This window comes from Lampetra planeri, chromosome 4, assembly GCF_965212315.1.
Source record: "Lampetra planeri chromosome 4, kcLamPlan1.2.h2, whole genome shotgun sequence".
Classification (NCBI taxonomy): Eukaryota; Metazoa; Chordata; class Hyperoartia; order Petromyzontiformes; family Petromyzontidae; genus Lampetra; species Lampetra planeri.
In genome coordinates this window covers 8008229-8030568 of record NC_136110.1, presented here as the reverse complement: position 1 = coordinate 8030568, position 22340 = coordinate 8008229, and the positions used below count along the sequence as shown (strand labels likewise).

Below are 22340 nucleotides of genomic sequence, written 5' to 3'. Positions count from 1 at the left end.
CATCTCAACTGTCAAGTGACATCTCAACGGGCAAGTGACATCTCAACTGACAAGTGACATCTCAACTGGCAGGTGACATCTCAACTGACAAGTGACATCTCAACTGGCAGGTGACATCTCAACTGTCAAGTGACATCTCGACTGTCAAGTGACATCTCGACTGGCAAGTGACATCTCAACTGGCAAGTGACATCTCAACGGGCAAGTGACATCTCAACTGGCAAGTGACATCTCAACTGGCAAGTGACATCATAACTGGCAGGTGACATCTCGACTGGCAAGTGACATCTTAACTGGCAAGTGACATCTCAACTGTCAAGTGACATCTCAACTGGCAGGTGACATCTCAACTGGCAAGTGACATCTCAACTGGCAAGTGACATCTCAACTGGCAAGTGACATCTCAACTGACAGGTGACATCTCAACTGACAGGTGACATCTCAACTGGCAAGTGACATCTCAACTGACAGGTGACATCTCAACTGACAGGTGACATCTCAACTGACAAGTGACATCTCAACTGGCAGGTGACATCTCAACTGGCAAGTGACATCTCAACTGGCAGGTGACATCTCAACTGGCAAGTGACATCTCAACTGGCAGGTGACATCTCAACTGGCAAGTGACATCTCAACTGGCAAGTGACATCTCAACTGGCAAGTGACATCTCAACTGGCAGGTGACATCTCAACTGGCAAGTGATATCTCAACTGGCAAGTGACATCGCAACTGGCAGGTGACATCTCAACTGGCAAGTGACATCTCAACTGACAGGTGACATCTCAACTGGCAAGTGACATCTCAACTGTCAAGTGACATCTCAACTGGCAGGTGACATCTCAACTGGCAAGTGACATCTCAACTGGCAAGTGACATCTCAACTGACAAGTGACATCTCAACTGGCAAGTGACATCTCAACTGTCAAGTGACATCTCAACTGTCAAGTGACATCTCAACTGTCAAGTGACATCTCAACGGGCAAGTGACATCTCAACTGTCAAGTGACATCTCAACTGGCAAGTGACATCTCAACTGGCAAGTGACATCTCAACTGGCAAGTGACATCTCAACTGGTCCTGGGTCCCCCTTCACCCACCCACATTGACCAGCTCGGTGAAGGTTGGTCAAGTAACCACCATGAATTGACAAAGGAGGAAACATTGAAGAGGGGTAAACATTATTATGTTTTTTTTCGGTAAAGTCACGTAAGTAAAAAAAATATAACATTTATTTGTTTTCATTTTAATTTATTTTATATGTTTTTACCTACGTGACTTTACCGAAAAAAACAGTATGGATCCTTGCAGTCACAAAAACTTAAAATCTAGAATCATGATTACGTTATTATTTTAGTATTATTGTATACATAAGTCTGTGTCAGCCTTCCACACACAAAATCGATTTGCTTAATTTGCCACGCTGGCAGGATGCCAAGCAGGACGAGGAGGGACTAAGGTTAACCGTGACTGGGGAATATTATGTAGTGGGAAAAAAAACTACTTTGAAATACTTTATACACTCGGAATAATTAATCAAACTGCTATAAAGCAAATCAAATCAAAGCTGTGTAAAGTACCGTACTAAGAGTTTTTTTTTCTAGAGTTTCATTTAAATCACGTTACCATTTAAAGCACTTCAAGTAGACAGGGACAGGCGGAGTGTCGCAGGATAACACTGGGCACTTGGGACAGAATTCGTCTAAAAGCGATATCTTTCATTCGCTAGCCTGCCAAACATGTTTCTCGAAAATTATAACCTGTATTGAGTTCATGGCAAAACAAATCATTCATTAGTTATTTATAAGATGGGGGAAAAGGACATTGTGGAAACTAAACATAGCATTCTCTAACAGATCCATTCTCTGTGGATTATACGGTTCTTTGTCAGTGCAATGAGTCACATTTGAACATATCCCAGAGGTCCTAATTATGTGATGACAATGATACACTTACAGGAGTGAGGCATACATGACTAATTGATATAACATCTCAATGATATTCCTAAATTTAATAACAAAACTTCGATGAACAAAGCAACACCGTAAGCTGTGCATCTCTTTAAATTGGCAGCAAGACTCAGCTCTCGGGAATACAACCCAGTAGGGGACAGCGTAGCCTGGAACGTTGGTTGAGGAAATAAGCTCATTAAATCACGAGAGAGAGGCAGGAGCACAACACGCAGTTGCCTTTACCTGTACGTGGCCTGGATACAAACAGAGAAAATACGACTGCAATTTTCCATTTTTCCAGCACCACACAAAGCTGGCATTGGTAAGAACACGTTCTGATTAATCCAGTGGTGGATCTTTATCTGATGATAATGATTTTATACTAATTATGGTTACATAATAATAATAATAATTATGATAATGATTCAATAATAATGATTAGTTAATACTTTTGATTTAAAGCTTTCGTGACTGCAGGGATTCATATTCTTGGTTCTTTCGGTAAAGTCACGTAGAAGGGAAGAACCAAGAATATAGTTAATACTATAATTTGTGGCGCTTTGTCAATTCGCTGCGAGGTGAAGGCATCCGCAAGCCATGTCATTCGTGGGCGTTTTTTTCTTTAGCATATTTCCCCATGCTGGTTAGTGCGGGTAGGTAAAGAGGGTCAATGTTTTTGTAATTTCAACTTGGTTCGTAAAAGCATCAAAATGACTCCTCATTCATGGAAATTGGTGAAGCTGCCTAACTCTGGAATTCTCCTAACATACATGCATACAGATTAGTCGCTTATATAACAGGACCCTGCGGGGTGGGCTGGTAGGAACGAACAATTGAATGGCTATAATAAAATTAAATGGCAAAAAATGGCCGCCAATAAGTGGATGCCCCGTGGCCCCCCCCTCCACCCGCGTAACCCCGCCCCGGCCACCCGTGGCCCCGCCCCATCTCGTTGTCCCCGGCCCCTGCTTGTTGCCCCGCCCCTTACCGCCGTAACTCCGCCCCAACCCCGCGTAGCCCCGCCATCCACCTCGTGCCCACGCCCCCTGCCGCCATTGCCCCGCCCAGCCCCGCGTAGCCCCGCCCCCTGCCGCTGTAGCCCCGCCCAATACACCCCTAGCGGGGGAGAGATTCCCAGGCCTGGCTCTAGGCTGGAAAGCCGCCGATGAGGAGGGGGTAGGGAGTTGTTTTTAATGTAAAAGCTTTAAATGTAAATGTTTCTATTAAAAAACATCAGGGAATGTAACATTGTTAAACATTAACTCCCTTTCACACACGCGGGGGTACGATACGAAGGGAGAGTTTGAGGCATTGTTCGAGGCTTGAGGCCTAGCTGTAGGCTTTAGGCCGCCGTGAGTTAATTTTTAATTTAAATGTTTTTAATATTTATGTAAAAGCTTTAAATTTAAATGTTTCTATTTAAAAGCATCAGGGAATGTAACATTGTTAAACATTAACTCCCTTGCACACACGCGGGGGTACAATACGAAGGGAGACTTTGAGGCCTAGTTCTAGGCTTTAGGCCTAGCTGTAGGCTTTAGGGCGCTGTGAGTTTTTTTATTTAATTTAAATTTTTTAATTAAAAGCTATCTCAGGGAATTATAAGGGAATGTTACACTTGTTTAGCCAGGAAAGCCTCACAGAGTCTAAAGGTTTTTGTAGGGTCATGCCAAGTGTTTGCAGTAGGGGGCGATGTTGCTACACGGACGGACGGACGGACAAACGGACGGACGATATAATCTATTGTAGGCTGGTCCACTTCGTTCCTACCAGTAAAATACACCATACGTACATGGATGGTGCTCAAGCTTTAAGACTGCCACACTCTAACTTATTGGTATGTTTCATGTCGATTATCGTAGGCTAAATGCGTCCTGTAACGTGTCTATACGTGCCAGTTACATTTGTAGCATATGAACAACTCACCAGGATTGCACCAGGTCTCATTAACATCTCGGAAGCTAAGCAGGCTTGAGCCTGGATAGTGCTTAGGATGGAAGACCACCGTATAGACGATGTGCTGGGAAAGTAACCATGACTTAGAAAAAAAACCATGACCTCACAGAGGGCAGTGCTGCAAGGTCCACTGTGGTTCTGCACTTGCAATGCTCCCATACCTCTCCTCCCCGCCTTCACAACCCTGCACTGACCAGAGGCGTGGGAAGGCCCTCACCCAGTAGTGGATTGGCAATAAGGGGCTGTTACGTGTTCATGATGCTGGATGGATTACCGATAACCGGTCACGGCCCTGGCTGCGTAGATGGCAGCAATGCCGAGTTCCCGGTTGTGCGTGGCAGCCTCTGCCGCAGCGCTCAGCATCCTCAGGAGGTAGATGTTTGTGTCTGCGAGCACCGGCAGGTGTTTGTCCAGTGCCTCTTTACACAGGCTCCACACCTGTGGTCATGCAGAACAAAAATATGTTTCTAGATTTGAAGTTTTCGTGACTGCAAGGATCCATACTCTTTGGTTCTTTCGGTAAGGTCATGTAGGTGAAAATAAAAAGAATAATAAAACATAGTAAAAGAAAATAATAAGAATAAAATAAAAATGATTTAGTTATTGATTTCATTTATTTATTTTTATTTTATGCGATTTCATTATATTATTATTTTATTATTATTATCATTGTTTTTATTTTCACCTACGTGACTTTACCGAAAGAACCAAAGAGTATAAAATATGTTTGTTGTATGCATGTATGTTAAAACTTTTTTTTTCACACCGGAGGTGCGCGGAGGAATAACATCACACTGAACACGCAAAAAATATAGACCAGCGATGCTCTGAACATTTTGAGTATGATTTTATGCCACCTCTTACAACCTGCTGCAGCAGTTGAAAAATTGGGACAGGTTCCTTAAATCCCACCCGACAGTAGCAATACGTGCACCATAATTAGCCAATTGGAAGGTTGCACGTGGTGGCGTAGAGGGTGGATACTACCACCTCTTCCAAGACATTTGGCCAGCATGTTAGAGTTTGCCAAATGCCCCTTAGAAGGGCTTTCGAGAGACTCCATCTCTTGGAGGCGCATTCTGCCAGCACTGGCATGAGCAAGTAATTGCAGTGCTGCACCTCTAATTTTTTTTTTACTTTAACTTATATCAGGATTGGGGAACCTAGAGCCCGACAGCCTGTGACCACATGAAGCATACTTCTTTAACATAACCTGCAAATCATAGCCACACTGATCGGGTATGAGAAGGGAATAGATCCGACCTGGAAATGGTAACTTTAGCCCACTCAAGTCACTGCAAGGGCCTCATTATTATTTCGGTGGACAGGCACATAATTCTACAAGTTATTATTATTGGATAATGCGAAGGCGCGTGTTAATGTGTGGACAACCAAAGGTATCGTATTTAACGTCCTACAAAGGTCTGTAGTTAATAAAAGGTTCACACTTTTGTCTTCGGTCAATGTACATATTCATTTGCGATTAGCATATACATATGGTGTTTCAAATAAGTCGGGTTGTGCGTGTTATTAGTATCTTTCAAATAAATTGCTGACCATGATTGTGAATGTACAGTGTTTTATGAGTACGGTGTTTTAGGTACTTGAAGAGCTCATTAATTCAGAGAAAAATAGCATCGCAAAGGCAGATAAATCAGAGCAACGCAACGCAAAATATGCTCCATTGCTACGCGCAATTAAAGCTCACGTTACACAGTGTGGCTCGCCATGAATTACAAAGCACCATTACATGAATTGGCAGTCATGGTCAGTAACCTTTATTGTCTGGCATTTACATTACCTCGTCCCAGTGCCTCTCTGCCAGGGCCATGTCAACCTTCCCAAGGGCATGTTTGGAGTCCTCCGCAACTTGTTTGGCATCGATATCTTTTGACTGGAAACAACAAACAACACGAGCCTTTCAGGATTATGTGTCCTTGGGACGACTGCCTGCTTTAATGGAAAGCATGTTTGCTTTATATAAATCAAGAGCTGTGAATACTGAGCATTGTGACTTGCAAAATGTGGGAATTAGCTTTGAGGGTGACCCTGGTGTGGCGAGAGATGAAATTCTAAAGGAAATTCAATAAATGGTCAAAAGTCACACACAATAGTAAATGGGTATGTAAATTTGCCACGCAAGTTACAATTCTTAGCTTTAAATGCATCAGTGAATGAAAATGTTAAGTACATATTCCAGGTGAATTTGTCGTAGGATTTCGATTTAAAGCTTTCGTTACTGCAGGGATTCATCTTCTTGGTTCTTTCGGTAAAGTCACGTAGAATGGAAATAATAAAATAATAAAAATAAAACATAATAAAATAATTCTCACGACGTTTCGGCCACAACGCAAGCAGCCGTCCTCAGGTGTCTTTCCGACAGACCTGTTCTTCACCTGAGGACGGCTGCTTGCGTTGTGGCCGAAACGTCATGAGAATTATTTTATTATGTTTAATTTTTTATTATTTTATTATTTCCATTCTACGTGACTTTACCGAAAGAACCAAGAAGTTGTCATAGGATTTCAGCAGCTTATGCAAAGTGAAGCCTGGGTCGCGCTTGGATGGGAGATCGCCATGCACACGCTGCTTGTCGTACGGTGCACTTAAATCACCTGCTGTTCTCTACTTCTAAGCTTCCACATCTGTGTTCCCTGCACCTTCGCCAACTCGCACCGACCGGCGCGGTGAAGTATTACCAAAATAACCCAAACAATCCACACGGCATTGGGGGGGGGGGGGGGAGGGCTCATCCAGAGAACACGGATTAACAAAAGGGCCGGAAATGATATATTAGTGCACGAAATTTCGATTTAAAGCTTTCGTGACTGCAGGGATTCATCTTCTTGGTTCTTTCGGTAAAGCCACGTAGAAGGGAAATAATAAAATAATAAAATTGAAACATAATAAAATAATTCTCACGACGTTTCGGCCACAACGCAAGCAGCCGTCCTCAGGTGTCTTTCCGACAGACCTGTTCTTCACCTAAGGACGGCTGCTTGCGTTGTGGCCGAAACGTCGTGAGAATTATTTTATTATGTAATATTTTTATTATTTCCCTTCAACGTGACTTTACCGAAAGAACCAAGAAGATAGCGCACGAAAGTTTGGACAAGGCGTCACTTATGATCACGTCTGGCGAGTTGCGAACCTTGGCTGCGGTGAGCAAAGTATCTTGCGTCTGATCCTGACAGTGGACACAGTTGCACTCGAAGAAATAATCTCGGAGCAAGAAGGCTCGACGCTCCTCCGCCAGGCCGACAAAACTCAGGTAGGAGACGGTGAGCTCCTCGTCAGCGTTGATCGCTCGCATCACACGCAGCTCCGCCCTTTCGTCGAAGTGAAGTTTAGAGGCGGGGAGACAGGGGCAAAAACAGCCTTTAGAGTAGATTTGCTTTTAATTAGCACGCTTACCAAGTCGAATACATATTTTGCATGAGGATCCTCCCACGTTTTCAGGCGCTGTGTATGATTGCATTTTTTTTGCGTGGCAAATTTGGACCATGATGCCGCCACACAATGGCTTACTCTTGAGAATTATGTCACGGGATCTTTAACGTTCACTGTGACGCAGGCAGCGTGTATTTTTAAATCCTTTATATTAAGTTCACTTGCTTGCTTGCTTGCGCGCTTACGACCGTGCAAATCTTTCGGTCGTTTTTTAACCCACTTCTCATGATCCAATCGAGCTGACATTTTGCACACAGACTCGTTGTGCGTGACAATTTATTTTCGTGAAATTTTTTTCCAAAATTTTCCACTTTTTAGTAAAACATTTTTTTCATATTTAATTTAAAATACCAATGTGATAAAAATGAAACTCTTACTCAAGAAAAACATAAATGAATAATAAAATAAAACCGATGCCACGCATATAAAGGATTTATAGTGAAAAACTTTGTTTTTACGGGTTAATTTTTTTACAGTTAATAGATCCGTGGTATTAATCATGGCGGCCACGGGATTCGAACCGTGAACCTCTGCAACAAGTGGCGAATGCGCTACCGCTGGTCCATGTCACATGACAAGATATGCAAATAATGTGTTAACCATAAAACGTGAGTAATTCTCGTGGCGAAAAGAGTCCAGTAAAGGGCTAATTACTGTATCTCTGGAAGACCAATGAATTACCGTATAGACGATGTTCTGGTAAGTAACCATTACTTAGAAAAACAACCATGACCTCACATAAAAAAACCAACCACGACCTCACGTAAAATAGATGTCATGTTATTATACCACCACCACCGTCACCAGCGCACTGAACAGCGTGGTGAAAATTTATCAAACGACACCAATGACAGAAAGTCGCGAGGAGGCCTTCATCCAGCAGTGGACTGAGGACTTTACATGAACATTGCACTAACAACCACGAGACGGCAGCAGTGACCAGTCGGTGATTATTTATTTGGCGATGCATTGGCAGCGGTGCACATCAGAAAAAATAGCCAACGAAAAATTAAACACCTTTGTCAATAACACTGTTGTCTTCAAAGGAAAAAATATATATTACAGGCAACGTTTCGAGCAATGGCCCTTGTTCATAGCACGTAAAATCACGTGCTATGAAGATGGGAATAAATGTATGTGCTATGAAAAATGGCCATTGCCTTTAACATTACATTGTATATATTCTATATTTTTACTTTTAAGGCCATAGTGCCATTGACACGTGTGTTGAGTTTACGGTGAGGTGGAAGGTCACCCATAGGCAATGCAGCTTTCATTCATGGGGTAACCTTGATGAGGTCACAAGTAACTGGGTGCTGAAAGGCAAAGCCTAATGTGAGTTCAAGGTCATTAATTTTATGCAGTTTTATTCAAGGTTGTCATAAATAAATAGATGCCCTGCCATTAGAATGGGCTGGTACGGGCTTGTGGGTAAAATGACATGGATCTTCATTGGATAAATGAATAAAAAATCATAAAGGGTTTGTCAAATATACCAATTATCGGGTATGTTAGAGGCAGTTTTTAAGAAACTGCATTCCAAATCCCAGCACTTGCATTTACTGATAAACGGAATAAAGGTGTATATGCTAATTTACGTATATTTACTAATACACTTCATATCTTCACATATTTTAATTACATGAAATTTGAGTTGCATATTTTTTATAATTATTTGCAATAAGTACAGCCGTGTACTCTGATTGTATATGGGTTTATCCAACCGTGTCCTAAAGAACAAAGCGTTAATAGATATACTGTACTATGGGAACCTCATTTGCCAGTAAAAATATGATAATTGGTTGTTTACCCTTCTATCTGGCAACAAAACTGACACCTTTTTACAAGGAGTCATGTTTGCATAGACCGCAATACCTGCAGTCATAATACAAACAAAATACATAACTCTGATAATGTGCACTGTCCTTGAAGTTTCCTTAAGGAAAGCTGTCTCGGGTGTGGACCAATCAACTTCAAGGACAGTGCACATTATCAGAGTTATGTCTTTTGTTTGTATTATGACTGCAGGTATTGTGGTCTATGCAAACATGACTCCTTGTAAAAAGGTGTCAGTTTTGTTGCCAGATAGAAGGGTAAAAAAACAATTATTAGATATACTGTATTGACAGCAACTTAAATACATAGGGATGCGATTTGTTTATTGATAGTTACATTGCAAGCTAATATTCTAACCAGCCATTAAGTACCTCCATCCGCTGAAAAATACAATTGCAGCACAAAGTTTGCTCTACATTTAAATTGTCTGCTTCATTGCCTTTGTGATTGCCGTCAAAACGTTTGAATAATTTCCGAGCGTGGATTTCAGTGTTCACGTTCATCACAGTGCAATGTTGTATGCATTCCGTGCAATGTTACATGCGACGCGAGATACAAAAAAATAATGACAGAAAATGTTTCGCTCACCTTGCACTGGAGTGGAAGGTGGTTTTATTTGCTTGGCGGCTGCAAGACAGTTTAACGCACCATTTATGGAACATTCAATACATTGGGAGTCTGTGAATGCCCGGACCTTGTAAAGGAAATCGCTCCGCAACAGGCCATAGCTTTTATCCTCAAATTAGTCTCATGTTAGCCTGGTACGAGTAAGTCAACGTGGTTCACCCCCACGTGCAGCTCATGATTCGATGATTTAACACGATTCAAGGCCGCTATTTATACCGAAAATCAATCTTCTAAATGTTTGAATGCAGCAGCCGATAGAGGTCATGTGAACCCATTACATATGACAATTTATTCATATTAAAACATCGATTCAATGCATGCATCCTGGGCGTATTGACATATTTTAATCGAATGCATTATTAAACCTCTAGTTTGTAATCATGACTAAATTTAAAAAATAGACAGCAGTGATATCTGAACACAGGAAGATACTTTCGCTTCATCAACGTGCACTGACCGACGTGGTGAAGTATGGTCAAACAACCCTCACGACCTACCCAGTGTGGTGAAGCCTTCATCCAATAGTTGATTTACAAAGGACTGTTTTCATTTCGTGTTCAATTGGCAGGAAGAAACAAAACCGAGTATAGCTCTAAAGTGTGTTTTGTAGAAATTTTGACAGATAATAACCGAGGCATGTTTATACCGACACATCCTGAGCCGGAACTTTTTTGCATGATTGAATATATATCAATAACCATCTCCGTCTGTGTAATCACATCCCGCATCATTGTTAATGCAATGCTAGGCAACACATCATTGGGTAGGCAATTATATTTGCTGGCACGGAAACAGAGACATTAATAAACCACGATTCCTCTCCATTTATTACCACTTAATGCCAGCGACAGGATTAGAATTCAAACGAATCCCCATGTGTGTGTGGTTTTTACCAATGACTGCATGCAACGTACTTTGGTACATACTGTGCTAGGAATACAAACCCTTAAGGAGCCATTTAACGTCCTCCATTATATTTAAAGCTCTGTTACGTATATACCAATACCCGCCATGGTGACGTCACCACGTAGCCTGTGCCAGACCACGTGCACTTTGAGGACCACGTGAAGTGTCGATGGCTCGCTGACAGGTCACGGGACATACCCAGGTGGCATGGGTTGACTGACTGAGATGACTGGCAGATGTACCACCTGTGCCCCCTATTGTGTTATGTATATGAGAGATGTATCACTGTCATCATCAACATCGTTACCACCAAAACAACCAAAATCTATCCAGAATATTTTTTCTTTGGGTTAGATCGCATCAATATAAATGTGTCGTTAAACCCGCCACCACCCGACACAGCCAATTAGTAAGGTTTGTCGCGTAAACAAAACATGCAAATTAGTTGCTAGTTCAGGGCATCAGTGTGATTGAGAGTAAACTCACAACATTCACAATTTGAGTACGACGTTTCGCCGGTAATTACAACCAGTCTCATCCTGCATAGGTTTTTCACACTCGTGCCATAAAGCTCTCCGATGGGTTTTCTGGTTGTGCCGCGCATTGCTCAGCAGAATGTCCTTTCCTTAAGAGGCTCCCAGCACGTGGAGCAAAACGTCAGACATCCCACCGAACAATACCCGTGGTATAAACTTGAAAACACGCACCGGAGAATCGGTGCAATAGAAACGATATCAGAGCAAACTCTTTAAGGAAGAAAAAGCCTGAGTGGACAGTGTGAGATATTAATAGCATAGGCACGGGAGTTGGTCACCATAAGGTTGGCAGAGGTCTGATAATTAATAGGAGGCACCACAGGGACATTATGTGGTTGGGTGGGTGAGGCATAAATCATGAAACAAAGCTATCCAGAATGAAGCGTTTAAAACCTAAGCAGCAACCCTTGAACACCCAGCGGTATTCAGAACCACCTTCCAATCCATGTTTATTGTCTCCTCGTGGGATTCCATTTGCTCTGTGAATTACTTTCCATTGTCTACATTTGTCTCCACTTACGTTCCAACTGTTCGCGTAAAATCACGAGAAAAATAACAAATACATTTGGAATACGCACAGCTGTCAGTGCACCACCCTGTGTTAGAGAATGGTCCTGGAAAATGGTGTTACGGTGACTTCACCCCACCTCTTAATCCACGTTAGGAGCACACCTTTGAATGCCCGATTTATAACATGTCAATCAGGCTGAAATGTTTAGGACTCAGAGCTGGCACTTATCCAAATAAGACGGCTAACCAAATGCTATATTAATGTTGTACAGTCATTGATAATTATTGAACCGAGACCATAAACTCATAACAGTCGAGAACCCAGTTTGATCACGGCCCGGCTGAAATGCAGATTCGAACCCAGGATCTTAGTGGCGCTGGCTTGGTGCTCAGTCCCAAAGTGCCACCCGGTCAAATCTTACTTTCCGTTGTTGAAGGTCACGCAGCAATTGGGCCAGCAGTCGTGATTAAGCAGGCTGATGGTTGGAAAGAGGCCCACCCCCATGGCTTTGACACCACTCTGGTCTGTCAGGATGAGGCTGTTGAGGTTAACCTGCAATAAATCACAACACGGCACAGTGCTCCTCTCGTCGAGGTGCATAAACCATCACGCAAACTCCGGCCACCCTCGCAGCAGAAGCGGATTTTTGATAACCATCGAACAAAGACGGTTACCGCATCGCGCGTTTCAGATGCGCTTCTGCGTCCGTCTGGAACCCTCTTTCTTCCTATATTAGGAAGCCCCTGGAGCTATGCATTGATTTTTTTTTATTTCTGATGACGATTGCTTGTCTTGTGATCGAAACGTCGTAGTTTTTTGTTATTTTCTTTGAACCTATCTACGTGACTTTACCGAAAGACCCAAATAATATAAATTGAAAAGAATTTCTTTAGAACTGCTTTTTGTGTTTAGTTTGTTGTCCTTCCCCCGCACCTCAGATTAGCACGGTTGGTTACGTACGGTGCGAAAGAAGTTCAACATACATACAGCAGACAAGTCGTTAGGGTTGTTGGGTCATACTTCGCCACGCTGGTCAATGTGGTTCAGTGATGGCAGCGATAATAGATGGCAATGTAGCCCCGTATCAGCCTATAGCACCTGTATATGCACGATGGTTGCTTAACTAAGAGCTATCCATGCTGCTTAGTTTCTGAGATATCATGAAATCGGGTAGTTTTGGTCATGGGCAATGACATTCATTCAAAGGTTTATTATATCCAGCACTGATTGAAACAACAAATGTAATGAGAAATAGCATGAGTACCTTAGTCTTGGGCTCACAAACAAGTAGGAACAATTGGCAAAAGCATGTGTTAAATAATCAAAACGCAAAAATTACAACATGAGTTTAAGACGGCTATGCAGCAATAATTTCACGATTTACCTCTTCCCAATCCCAATGATTAGATGAATAATCCACGTCTTGGGGTCACAATTCCCTACCAGAACCGATCACTTCGTGTCCCGTTTGCGTTCTCGCGTGTACCGCCTCTCATTTGGTCCATCTCATTGTAGTGTTTCGGTTCGCATTCGTCTACCATTTGCATTTAATGTCAAGGCATTGTTCATAATAAAGATTTCACGCGCGATTACACACGTGTACAATGAGTCTATGAATGTGAATCCAATCAAAGAGTTATTTAAATTCGTACAGTGCGGTATTCATGCCTTTTTCTAAAGTTGACTGTGTTTGCTAGGGTTCACGTAACCTCGTGTGAATTTTTCCTTTACGAGCAGAGCTGAAGCAGCTTTGGTTTAACATTAAGTTTAACGCCGGCATGTAAAGGGGGCACTCGCTATTTTAAGTGCCTTCTATTTGCGCAACTTTGTCCCTGTCAATTTGTGAGCGCGCCAGTGAATCCCTGGAGCAGGCTTTGTATCTCCCGCATTGCATGGAATCGAATCGCGAAACAGACGTGGGCTTCCTACGTTTGTAAAATGCTTTTGTGTCTCTTGCTCGAGTTAACTCCTTCCCGTTCTGAGACGTATGCAAGTTTGCAGGATGGGTGTCTCGTTCACCGCTGAATCCCAGAACGCGCAAGCAGTTAGCATTAATTTTATTTAGAGAGGCATAGCGCCGCTGTTTTTAAACACATTCCTGCGGAGGGAGCTGATAGGAACGTTGGGTTGCTCGGTCAATGGCCAGGGTCAACGGCGGCGTGATGTATTCCGCAAATATTGCCGACTGTGAGGGCGGGCACAAGCCGGCGTGAGTAGGCTAAACGTTGAGTTTTATAAGGGCACCACGGGGTGACCAGCCCCTCCCCACCCAGCCCCACCCTCCCCACCCAGCCCCTCCCCACCCTCCCCTCCCCACCCAGCCCCTCCCCACTCAGCCTCTCCACACTCTCCCCTCTCCACCGAGCCCCACCCCTCCCATTTTTGGATGCACGACGGACGGACACAATAATCCCCTGTGGGCTGGTGGAACCAGGTGGTTCCTACCAGTAAGATATTGTACTCGCCGCAGAGAACTGTCGCGACACGACCGCACTCTACGATAGCCACACGCCTTCCCACATGGCCTTGTGGCAGCCTCGGTACTGGTAACGTTCTTTCATTAGTTTTTCTTCCGGTTCCAATCCGATTCCGTACATCATTTGCATTTCATCAGTACATGTACGTCATCAGAACGGGAAAGGGTTTTAATAGCATTCTTACAATCTGGAGCATTTGCAGTATGAAGGCTGTGTCGAAGTGCTTTGCTGCCGCGGGGCAAAACTGCAGGCACGCTGTCACGTCTTGCTCCATAGCTTGCCGTTCGTCGTTGCTCAGCCTCTCGATGTGCGTTTCCAGCCGATCTGGAGAAATGATTTCGCCCTCTGCTCCGAAAACACTGTCCTTAATCACCCGCCTCAAAATACGGGCCACCAACCTATTTAAAAGGATAATGACAACAACAACACATTGTGAGATCATACCTCCGATTAGCGGGGTTGGCTACGTACGGTGCGAAAGAAGTTCCATATACGTGTGCATACAGAAAGCAGCTCGCGTGCAGATGGATTGTTACATCTCGGGAGCATGAGAGATGACGAGGGCTTGGTCAGACTTTCATCCAACAGTGTATTGATTGTGGCTCATGATAATGATTATGTAAAGTCCCATCACAATAGAGGCCTACTTCTGTTTGTGCACAATTGCAAAACTAATTGGCACGATGCTGCATGGCATGGCGACACATATCCGGCCGTCACAAATCCGCCCTGACGCAGTGCAGTCGTTGGGCAACTGCATCTTTCTGCGGATGTTCACTATTGTATTCTTAATCTCGTGTACATTCGCCTTTAAATCACGGTAAATAATTATCCCATCTTCTTGGTTCTTTCGATAAAGTCACGTAGAAGGGAAATAATAAAATAATAAAAATAATACAATAAAATAAAATTCTCACGACGTTTCGGCCACAACGCAAGCAGCCGTCCTCAGGTGAATAACAGGGCTGTCGGAAAGACAGCGTCCGAAGGACGGCTGCTTGCGTTGTGGCCGAAACGTCGTGAGAATTTTATTTTACCGAAAGAACCAAGAAGATGAATCCCTGCAGTCACGAAAGCTTTAAATCGAAATTTAATTATCCCATGTTCAAAGCATTTTCTCTTTTTGTCCAGTAACCACGATGGTGTTAACTGAAAATGTTGTCCGACCCGAGCACGTAAGCACGACCTTTCAACTTATCCACCTATAACCTCAGTCTCCAGTAAGTCTGAAATGCGACGTTGCTCTGCATCTCACATCTCTTTACTGGAACTACAATACCTCAGTAGTGCTGCCTATGCCAAGTCTGTGCGCGTGCTGCATACAGCAAGCAGGCTACGCAGGGGTTAATAACAGAGAACCCAGCCCACTTTGCCAAATGCGAAAGGCCCAATTCCTCATGACGAGGGAGATGCGGCCACAACAGCTAATGGGAATTTAATGTAAATTACTGATCAGTTATATAAGTGAATGTCTCTCACACCTGGCACTGGAAACATAACAAGAGCATCTATAATCCACGAAGTAGACCGTTCATTGGATGCTCTGCTGGCTTGTATTAAAAATAGCATGCTGTATTGTACATGCGTACATGTAAGTGCACAATCCCATTAGTCAATCCACTGCTGGATGCTGAACGACCGTGTCAGTAATGGGGTTTGTTTGATCATACTTCACCGTGCTGGTCCGTGCGGGTTTTGTGAAGGTGGCAGGGAGCATAGATTTTGTAGCAGAGTACAGTACAACATAACAATGGATTTTTCGACACTGCCCTCTGCCAAGCATGCAACTCTGTAGCAGCACCAGCATCCTAAAAACCTGTGTGTGCACGGTGGTCACGCATCATCCGAACACTATGCAGGCCCAACGCATGCTTAGCTTCCGAGATCTGACAAGATAGGGTGGGTGAAATGTGGGTAATTTTTTCAAAGGCACTGGATCATATATTTTTAAACTACGTATTTTGAATCCACAGTATTGTATATAAAATACCTTCTGCCATGGTTATCGTAGCATAACTTTCGATATAGGAATTGCTATACAACGTTGAGTAAAGTGTTTGCGTCGTCCGTATTTAAGCACAGTGCGTTTCAAAATGAGAATATTTATTTAGACTGGAGGAATCCGATGAGCAATAAAGCTCTTTTTCACATATGTCCAGTAGGGCACAAATAACCTGTGTTTCCCTTCGCAGTGTGGATTAATGAAATCACATCGTGCAAATGTTCAAAGGTTCTTCTACTCGGTTCGCCATGGCAACTCGGTGTCAAATGGACACGCGGAATGCTCCCAAATGCCTGGAGCATTATGACCAGCTGCGGCCGCAATAAATGCGACATCCCATCAGCTGCGGCCCCAATAAATGTGACGTCTCATCAGCACTCCCTTCCCCTGCCCCTCGCTAAAACAATTCAATATCGTTCATCACGAGTATTCTTCTTGTGCGAGTTCGAAAATCGCAAAGGTGCGCACGTTTTCCGATTTTGCGACATCAAAGTAATTACATGAGACGTCTTCTTGGTTCTTTCGGTAAAGTCACGTAGAATGGAAATAATAAAATAATTCTCACGACGTTTCGGCCACAACGCAAGCAGCCGTCCTTAGGTGAAGAACAGGTCTGTCGAGAAGACAGAGTCTCATTCAGACTCATTCAGACTCTGTCTTCTCGACAGACCTTGTCTTCACCTAAGGACGGCTGCTTGCGTTGTGGCCGAAACGTCGTGAGAATTATTTTATTATGTTTTATTTTTATTAGTTGATTATTTCCATTCTACGTGACTTTACCGAAAGAACCAAGAAGATGAATCCCTGCAGAATGAGACTCTGTCTTCTCGACAGACCTGTTCTTCACCTGAGGACGGCTGCTTGCGTTGTGGCCGAAACGTCGTGAGAATTATTTTATTATGTTTTATTTTTATTAGTTTATTATTTACATTCTACGTGACTTTACCGAAAGAACCAAGAAGATGAATCCCTGCAGTCACGAAATCTTTAAATCGAAAAATACATGAGACGTGTTTACAGGGAAGGATAATTTGCCTGCAGTAAGTGAAGATCCTGCAACCAAAAATAGAGCCACAGTACAGGGTGGTCCAGATGTCTTGTAACCCCCAAATTAATTGACCCCTAACATTTGTGTTCCCTTGCATATTCATTTATGTTTTAAATTAACCTTAATTTAGAGAATGAAATGGGGGTGGTCACAAGACATCCGTAGACATATCGTGGTGGTACGCGCCTCCGCGTCGATTCAACAACAATAAAAGTGCTGTACATGTACTCGTTTATTTTGTTTACCCGCGTACCAATTAAATGAACACCTGCTTAAAGTCAATTTAAAATAAAGGCGCTACGAGACGCGTCGAGGCCCATTTCTTCATCAGCATCGATGGCGAGATCTGCAGCAGAATGCACGACAGATCACAGCAGACCGCATATCCTTGCTCAGCCTGTTCAGCACTCCGCCTGTGTCAACGTCTGTTTCACGTTGACTGCGTCGTGCGCCACCGTTATTGGGTTAGGGGCCGTCCATAAATGACGTCACGCGATTTTGGATGATTTTTACCCCCCCCCCTCGTCACACGACGTTGCGCATTTTGATGTGACGTCACATTTCTCCCCCCCCCCATCCTCTCGTCACACATCGTCACAAATGTCTGACCCCCCCCCCCCCCTAGATGCGTGACGTCATTTATGGACGGCCCCTTATTGCCCTGCTCCCCCCCCCCAATCACCACAGTCAAGCTGCAGCGGTGTTGCTCCCTCCTCCTCCTCCTCTTCACTACGAGTGCAGGAATGGGAATGTCAACTGGGAAGGCCGTCTCGCAGGCCTGGGATTCCCAGAGCCTCATGAATAGCTGCGCGCAATCCAACCAATGCCACGTCCCCCATTCACACTGCGACAACTGTACAGTCATAATAATTTTCCTAATCGTTTTACAATTTTTTTGAAAGTGCACAGTTGTTGCGTCAATCATAGAGAGAGAATGATTGAGAGGTGCGGGAAATAATATTAAATTTTATACAGCATCATTCATGCTAAATAGCATGACGACGAACGAGTTTAAGTTCCTCGGTGCAACGATGTGTGCTGTGATGGGTCACTAGAAGGAGAGATGAGATCAAGAACAAGGGATGGATGGTTGAAATGGTGAGAGATGACTGGTGTGGTGTGCGATAAGAGGGTCCCAGTTGGGTTGAATGGAAAAGTGTGTAGTGTATAGTGTAGTGTATAGTGTAGTGTATAGTGTAGTGTATAGTGTAGTGTATAGTACAAGACGGTGGTGAGGCTGGTGCTGTTGTATGGGGCCGAGTGCTGGGGCACAAGAAAGAGGGAGGACCGAGCTATGTGAGTCACATAGATGAGGATGTTGCAGTGGATGTTGGCTTCAACAAGGAAGCACAGGGGGTGAGAAATGAAGAAGTGAGAGGAAGACTCAAGGTGGTATAAATCACAGATAAGATGAGAGAGAGAAAGAGAGAGAAACGACTGGTGTGGTTCGGTCATGGAAGAGAGACAGCAGAAAGATGATGTGGGTCAGAAGGTGCAAGTGATGCAAGTGGAAGGAAAGAGATCAAGAGGAAGGCAGAAGAAGAGGTGTAGTGCGATGGGACACGGTGGCCCGAGGGAGCGGAAAGAGAGATGGCCCGGGACAGCGTGGAGGAGGTTGGCAAGGACAGTGGACCCCACGTGAGTGGGACAAACGCGTGGAAGAAGAAGATCCATGCTAATAGCATCCCATAACGCAATACATTACATTAATTAGATATAAGGACCAAATCCAATATATAGCCACTATCAAGAAAATGAAACCCCTACTACTAAGCAAAATCTAAAATGAATAAACTAATTAAGAAACGGCACCAAAATAAAAATCGCAAACAACAAAAAAAGTTTTCACAACAAAGAAATTGGTCCATTAGGTCTACACATCATAGACCACAATCTCAACTTCCCAACCAAGCCAGGAAACCTTCACAGGAGGGGCATAAATCACAGATACGCGGGAAGGCAGCCAGACACGGCATCGACAATTCCCCAAGAGCTGTTGGTCCTAAAATGGAATGTTCTGGCGAATACTCAATCGCGCATGCGGGTAACAATCAAAAGGGCGCTGTGGTGGCGAGATGTTAACTCTCTCGCCTGGTATACAGGAGGTCGTGGGTTCGATCCCGACCCTGATGCCTGTGTATTTGGAGTTTGCATGTTCTTCCCGTGGCCGCGTGGATTTTTTCCCGGGTCCTCCTGTGTTTCCCCGACACATTTAGAAACATGTGTTTAGAGTATTTGGCTGCTGTACATTTCCACATGATAAGCCACTGTGTTGAGTTATCATTTGTGGCCAGGTCGCTTTCTGTAAAAGAGCTATACAGCTCAGTGGGACTTACCTGGTAAAATAACAATGTTTGTTTGTTTAAAACCCCGCACAGATGGAAACCGATTGAAAACGGACTTACATTAAGCATGCGCTGACAACGTCACAAAGGGCTCGGAGCGGCAGACGTCAAAAGCTTTCTTACCGAACGTTGTCCGTGGGCAGGCCGCAGTTCTGCATGTCAGCGCACTCCAGGCTGTGTTGTGGCCAGCCTTCTTGTCGGCACGTCCGATCGCAGTAGAAGGCGAAGCCACAGCGACCACACCGCAGCAGGTTTTGGCCGGAGCGGAAACAGCTGTGGCAAACCTGAGTAAAGTGGCTTAAAAAACGCCGGCAGAGAGAAAACGCCAGGCCGTGCCAATGGATTAAAGCAGAAACAAGTACAAGCCGTAAAAACAAAGTTTTTCACTATAAATCCTTTATATGCGTGGCGGCTAGAGTCCTCTCGTCCTCTGGCTTGAGATGGCTGCCACCTATGGGTCAGATGATTGCATTGCACCATTAAGCAATTGGTAATTAAATATAATATTTTTGTCCTAAAAAGGGTAAAATTTTGGATTTTTTTTCTTTCACGAACATTAATTGTCACGCACAACGAGTCTGTGTGGAAAATGTCAGCTCGATTGGATCACGGGAAGTGGGTTAAAAAACGACCGAAAGATTTGCACGGTCGTAAGCAAGCAAGCGAACTTAATATAAAGGATTTAAAAACGCAACAGCATGTCCAGGTGCGTAATCCATTTGCAGGTAATAAAGACGCAGCCCTGCAAATGTGTGCGCATGCCACTGCTGGTGGAAGGGCCACCACTAGAGGTGGCTCTGGAGAGCCCCTCTAAAGGGTGTTTTGGCCAATCCTTGCACGCAGGCCAGACGGCTTGGAAGAGGTGGGAGTACCCACACTTTACCCCACCACACGTGACCTACCGATCGACTAACTGCAGCGTGTTTATTGTTACCGCTATGTGGGCGGAGGAATTTAAAAAACTTGCACCGTTGTTTCAACCACTGTAATGGCCGGTCGAACCGGTGACCTCTAGTGTGCTGACCTACACCACGGCCTTGACATTTGCAGGAGTAGAAGTGTAATATTTCAATACTTAATCACTGCATGAAAAAAAAATGGAGATCGCCCATTCATTAAAAATGTGTCATTTTGGCGAAACAAATAAGATAGAAAATGGTCACTCAGAAATTCTGTGTGGTTGCCATGCCTACTAGTTTTTCATACCTACACTGTATTAAGAACAATTTTACATATGTTGTGGAACAGTGGCAGAGTGGTTAGCGATTTGCACTATGAACCAAGCAATCTGAGTTTGATTCCGGGCCACGGCTAACGTCAGTCACGAGCGATATTTTAAACCGATTCTGGCACACCCTCGCCACTAACCCGCAATGACCGATGTGGTGAAGTATGGTGAAATAACTCTGCCACCCGTACGGCATGGCGGAGGTCGTCATCCAGCAGAAGACTGTTAGGTAAGTGAAATTCAACAATGTATCGAGGTGTATCTCTTCGATGTGTTTTCGGGTTGCCCCGTTTGTTCTTCGGCACGTTGTCCGACGTTTGGTTCCATGTGCTGGAAGCTTCTTCATGAACTTGTAACCAGAAATTCAGTTCCTCAAAAAGCTCCCAGCATGCGAAGTGAAAAGTTGGGATGTTGTTCTACAGAGTTTGAGAGAGTGGCGTTTGTATGTTCTCTCCCTGTTCTCTAAAGTGAAAGTGAGTGCGTGGAGTTTGTATGTTCTCCTGTTCTGCAGAGTGAGTGAGAGGAGTTTATATTCTTGGTTCTTTCGGTAAAATCACGTAGAAGGGAAATAATAAAATAATAAAAATATAAAACAATAAAAAATTCTCAGTGAGAATTCTTTACTGAAAGAACCAAGAATATGAATCCCTGCAGTCACGAAAGCTTTAAATCAAAATTTGAGATGAGTTTGTTGATCACAAGGCAGAGCTCTACAAGCACAACCACAAAAAAGCTATGCAAGTGGTATCGGATAGATCGGATGGTGGTGGTCATGATGATGACAGTAGTGACTTGCCATATACAGTCCACACGTATTGTACCATGTCAAACGCGACACCGTACCTGACAACATACCTGTCAAATGCCACTGCAGCGTAAGGCTTTGCTGAGAAGATGACGTCCCCGGTTTGGTAACTCCTTGTGGCCACCAAACAGCGTCCTTTCCCTGGCAGCGTCACAATCTTTAGCCCTTCCAGAAACATGGCTCTTTTAGCAACAAATGTTGATTTTTTTTAAAGTCACTCAACGAATAATGTTTATATGGCTGTCTGTCCCCTTCGACGAAGCGGCGTTCTCAGTTTGCTTGTCCCGACAGAATGCCCAAGGCTTCGACAGCAAGGGCTCTATAGAGATAACAGCATCCGTATATTAAGCCAGCCACGCGCATTCAACACCATATTTAGAAGAGTCCTGCTATGGTGACCTACCCAAGGGATATGAAGTTGAAAGCGAGGTGGCCGCAGTGCTAGGCAACCTACAAAAAGATCCTAAGCCCCTGTCAGTATCACAATGTCTGCTATTTTCTTGTTAAGTTATGAGTGCAAATACCCCTCGGGTTTTAGATACATTTTATTACTGGAAGACACTTCAATTTGACACCAGTATAATTGTTATAAAAGATAATGTTAAGTGTTGATGTTAATTGTTATGATGTTGTGTTTGAGCGACACGGTAGCGAGGTGTTAAC

General features: G+C 43.8%; 1 protein-coding gene across 1 annotated transcript in view; it reads right to left on the bottom strand.

Annotated features, from left to right (window-relative positions):
- SMYD1 (SET and MYND domain containing 1) overlaps positions 1-21955 on the bottom strand; it is a 28069-nt gene extending 6114 nt beyond the window's left edge. Inside the window, exons 1-8 of the mRNA XM_078593175.1 lie at positions 21728-21955; positions 19768-19941; positions 14434-14647; positions 12194-12324; positions 9781-9819; positions 7058-7235; positions 5708-5800; positions 4181-4344 (exon numbers count right to left, since the gene is read on the bottom strand). Of these exons, the coding sequence (XP_078449301.1) occupies positions 4181-4344; positions 5708-5800; positions 7058-7235; positions 9781-9819; positions 12194-12324; positions 14434-14647; positions 19768-19941; positions 21728-21855 (1121 nt within the window). The 5' untranslated portion in view covers positions 21856-21955. The remainder of the gene's footprint in view (positions 1-4180; positions 4345-5707; positions 5801-7057; positions 7236-9780; positions 9820-12193; positions 12325-14433; positions 14648-19767; positions 19942-21727) is intronic.
- Positions 21956-22340: the final 385 nt, after the last annotated feature.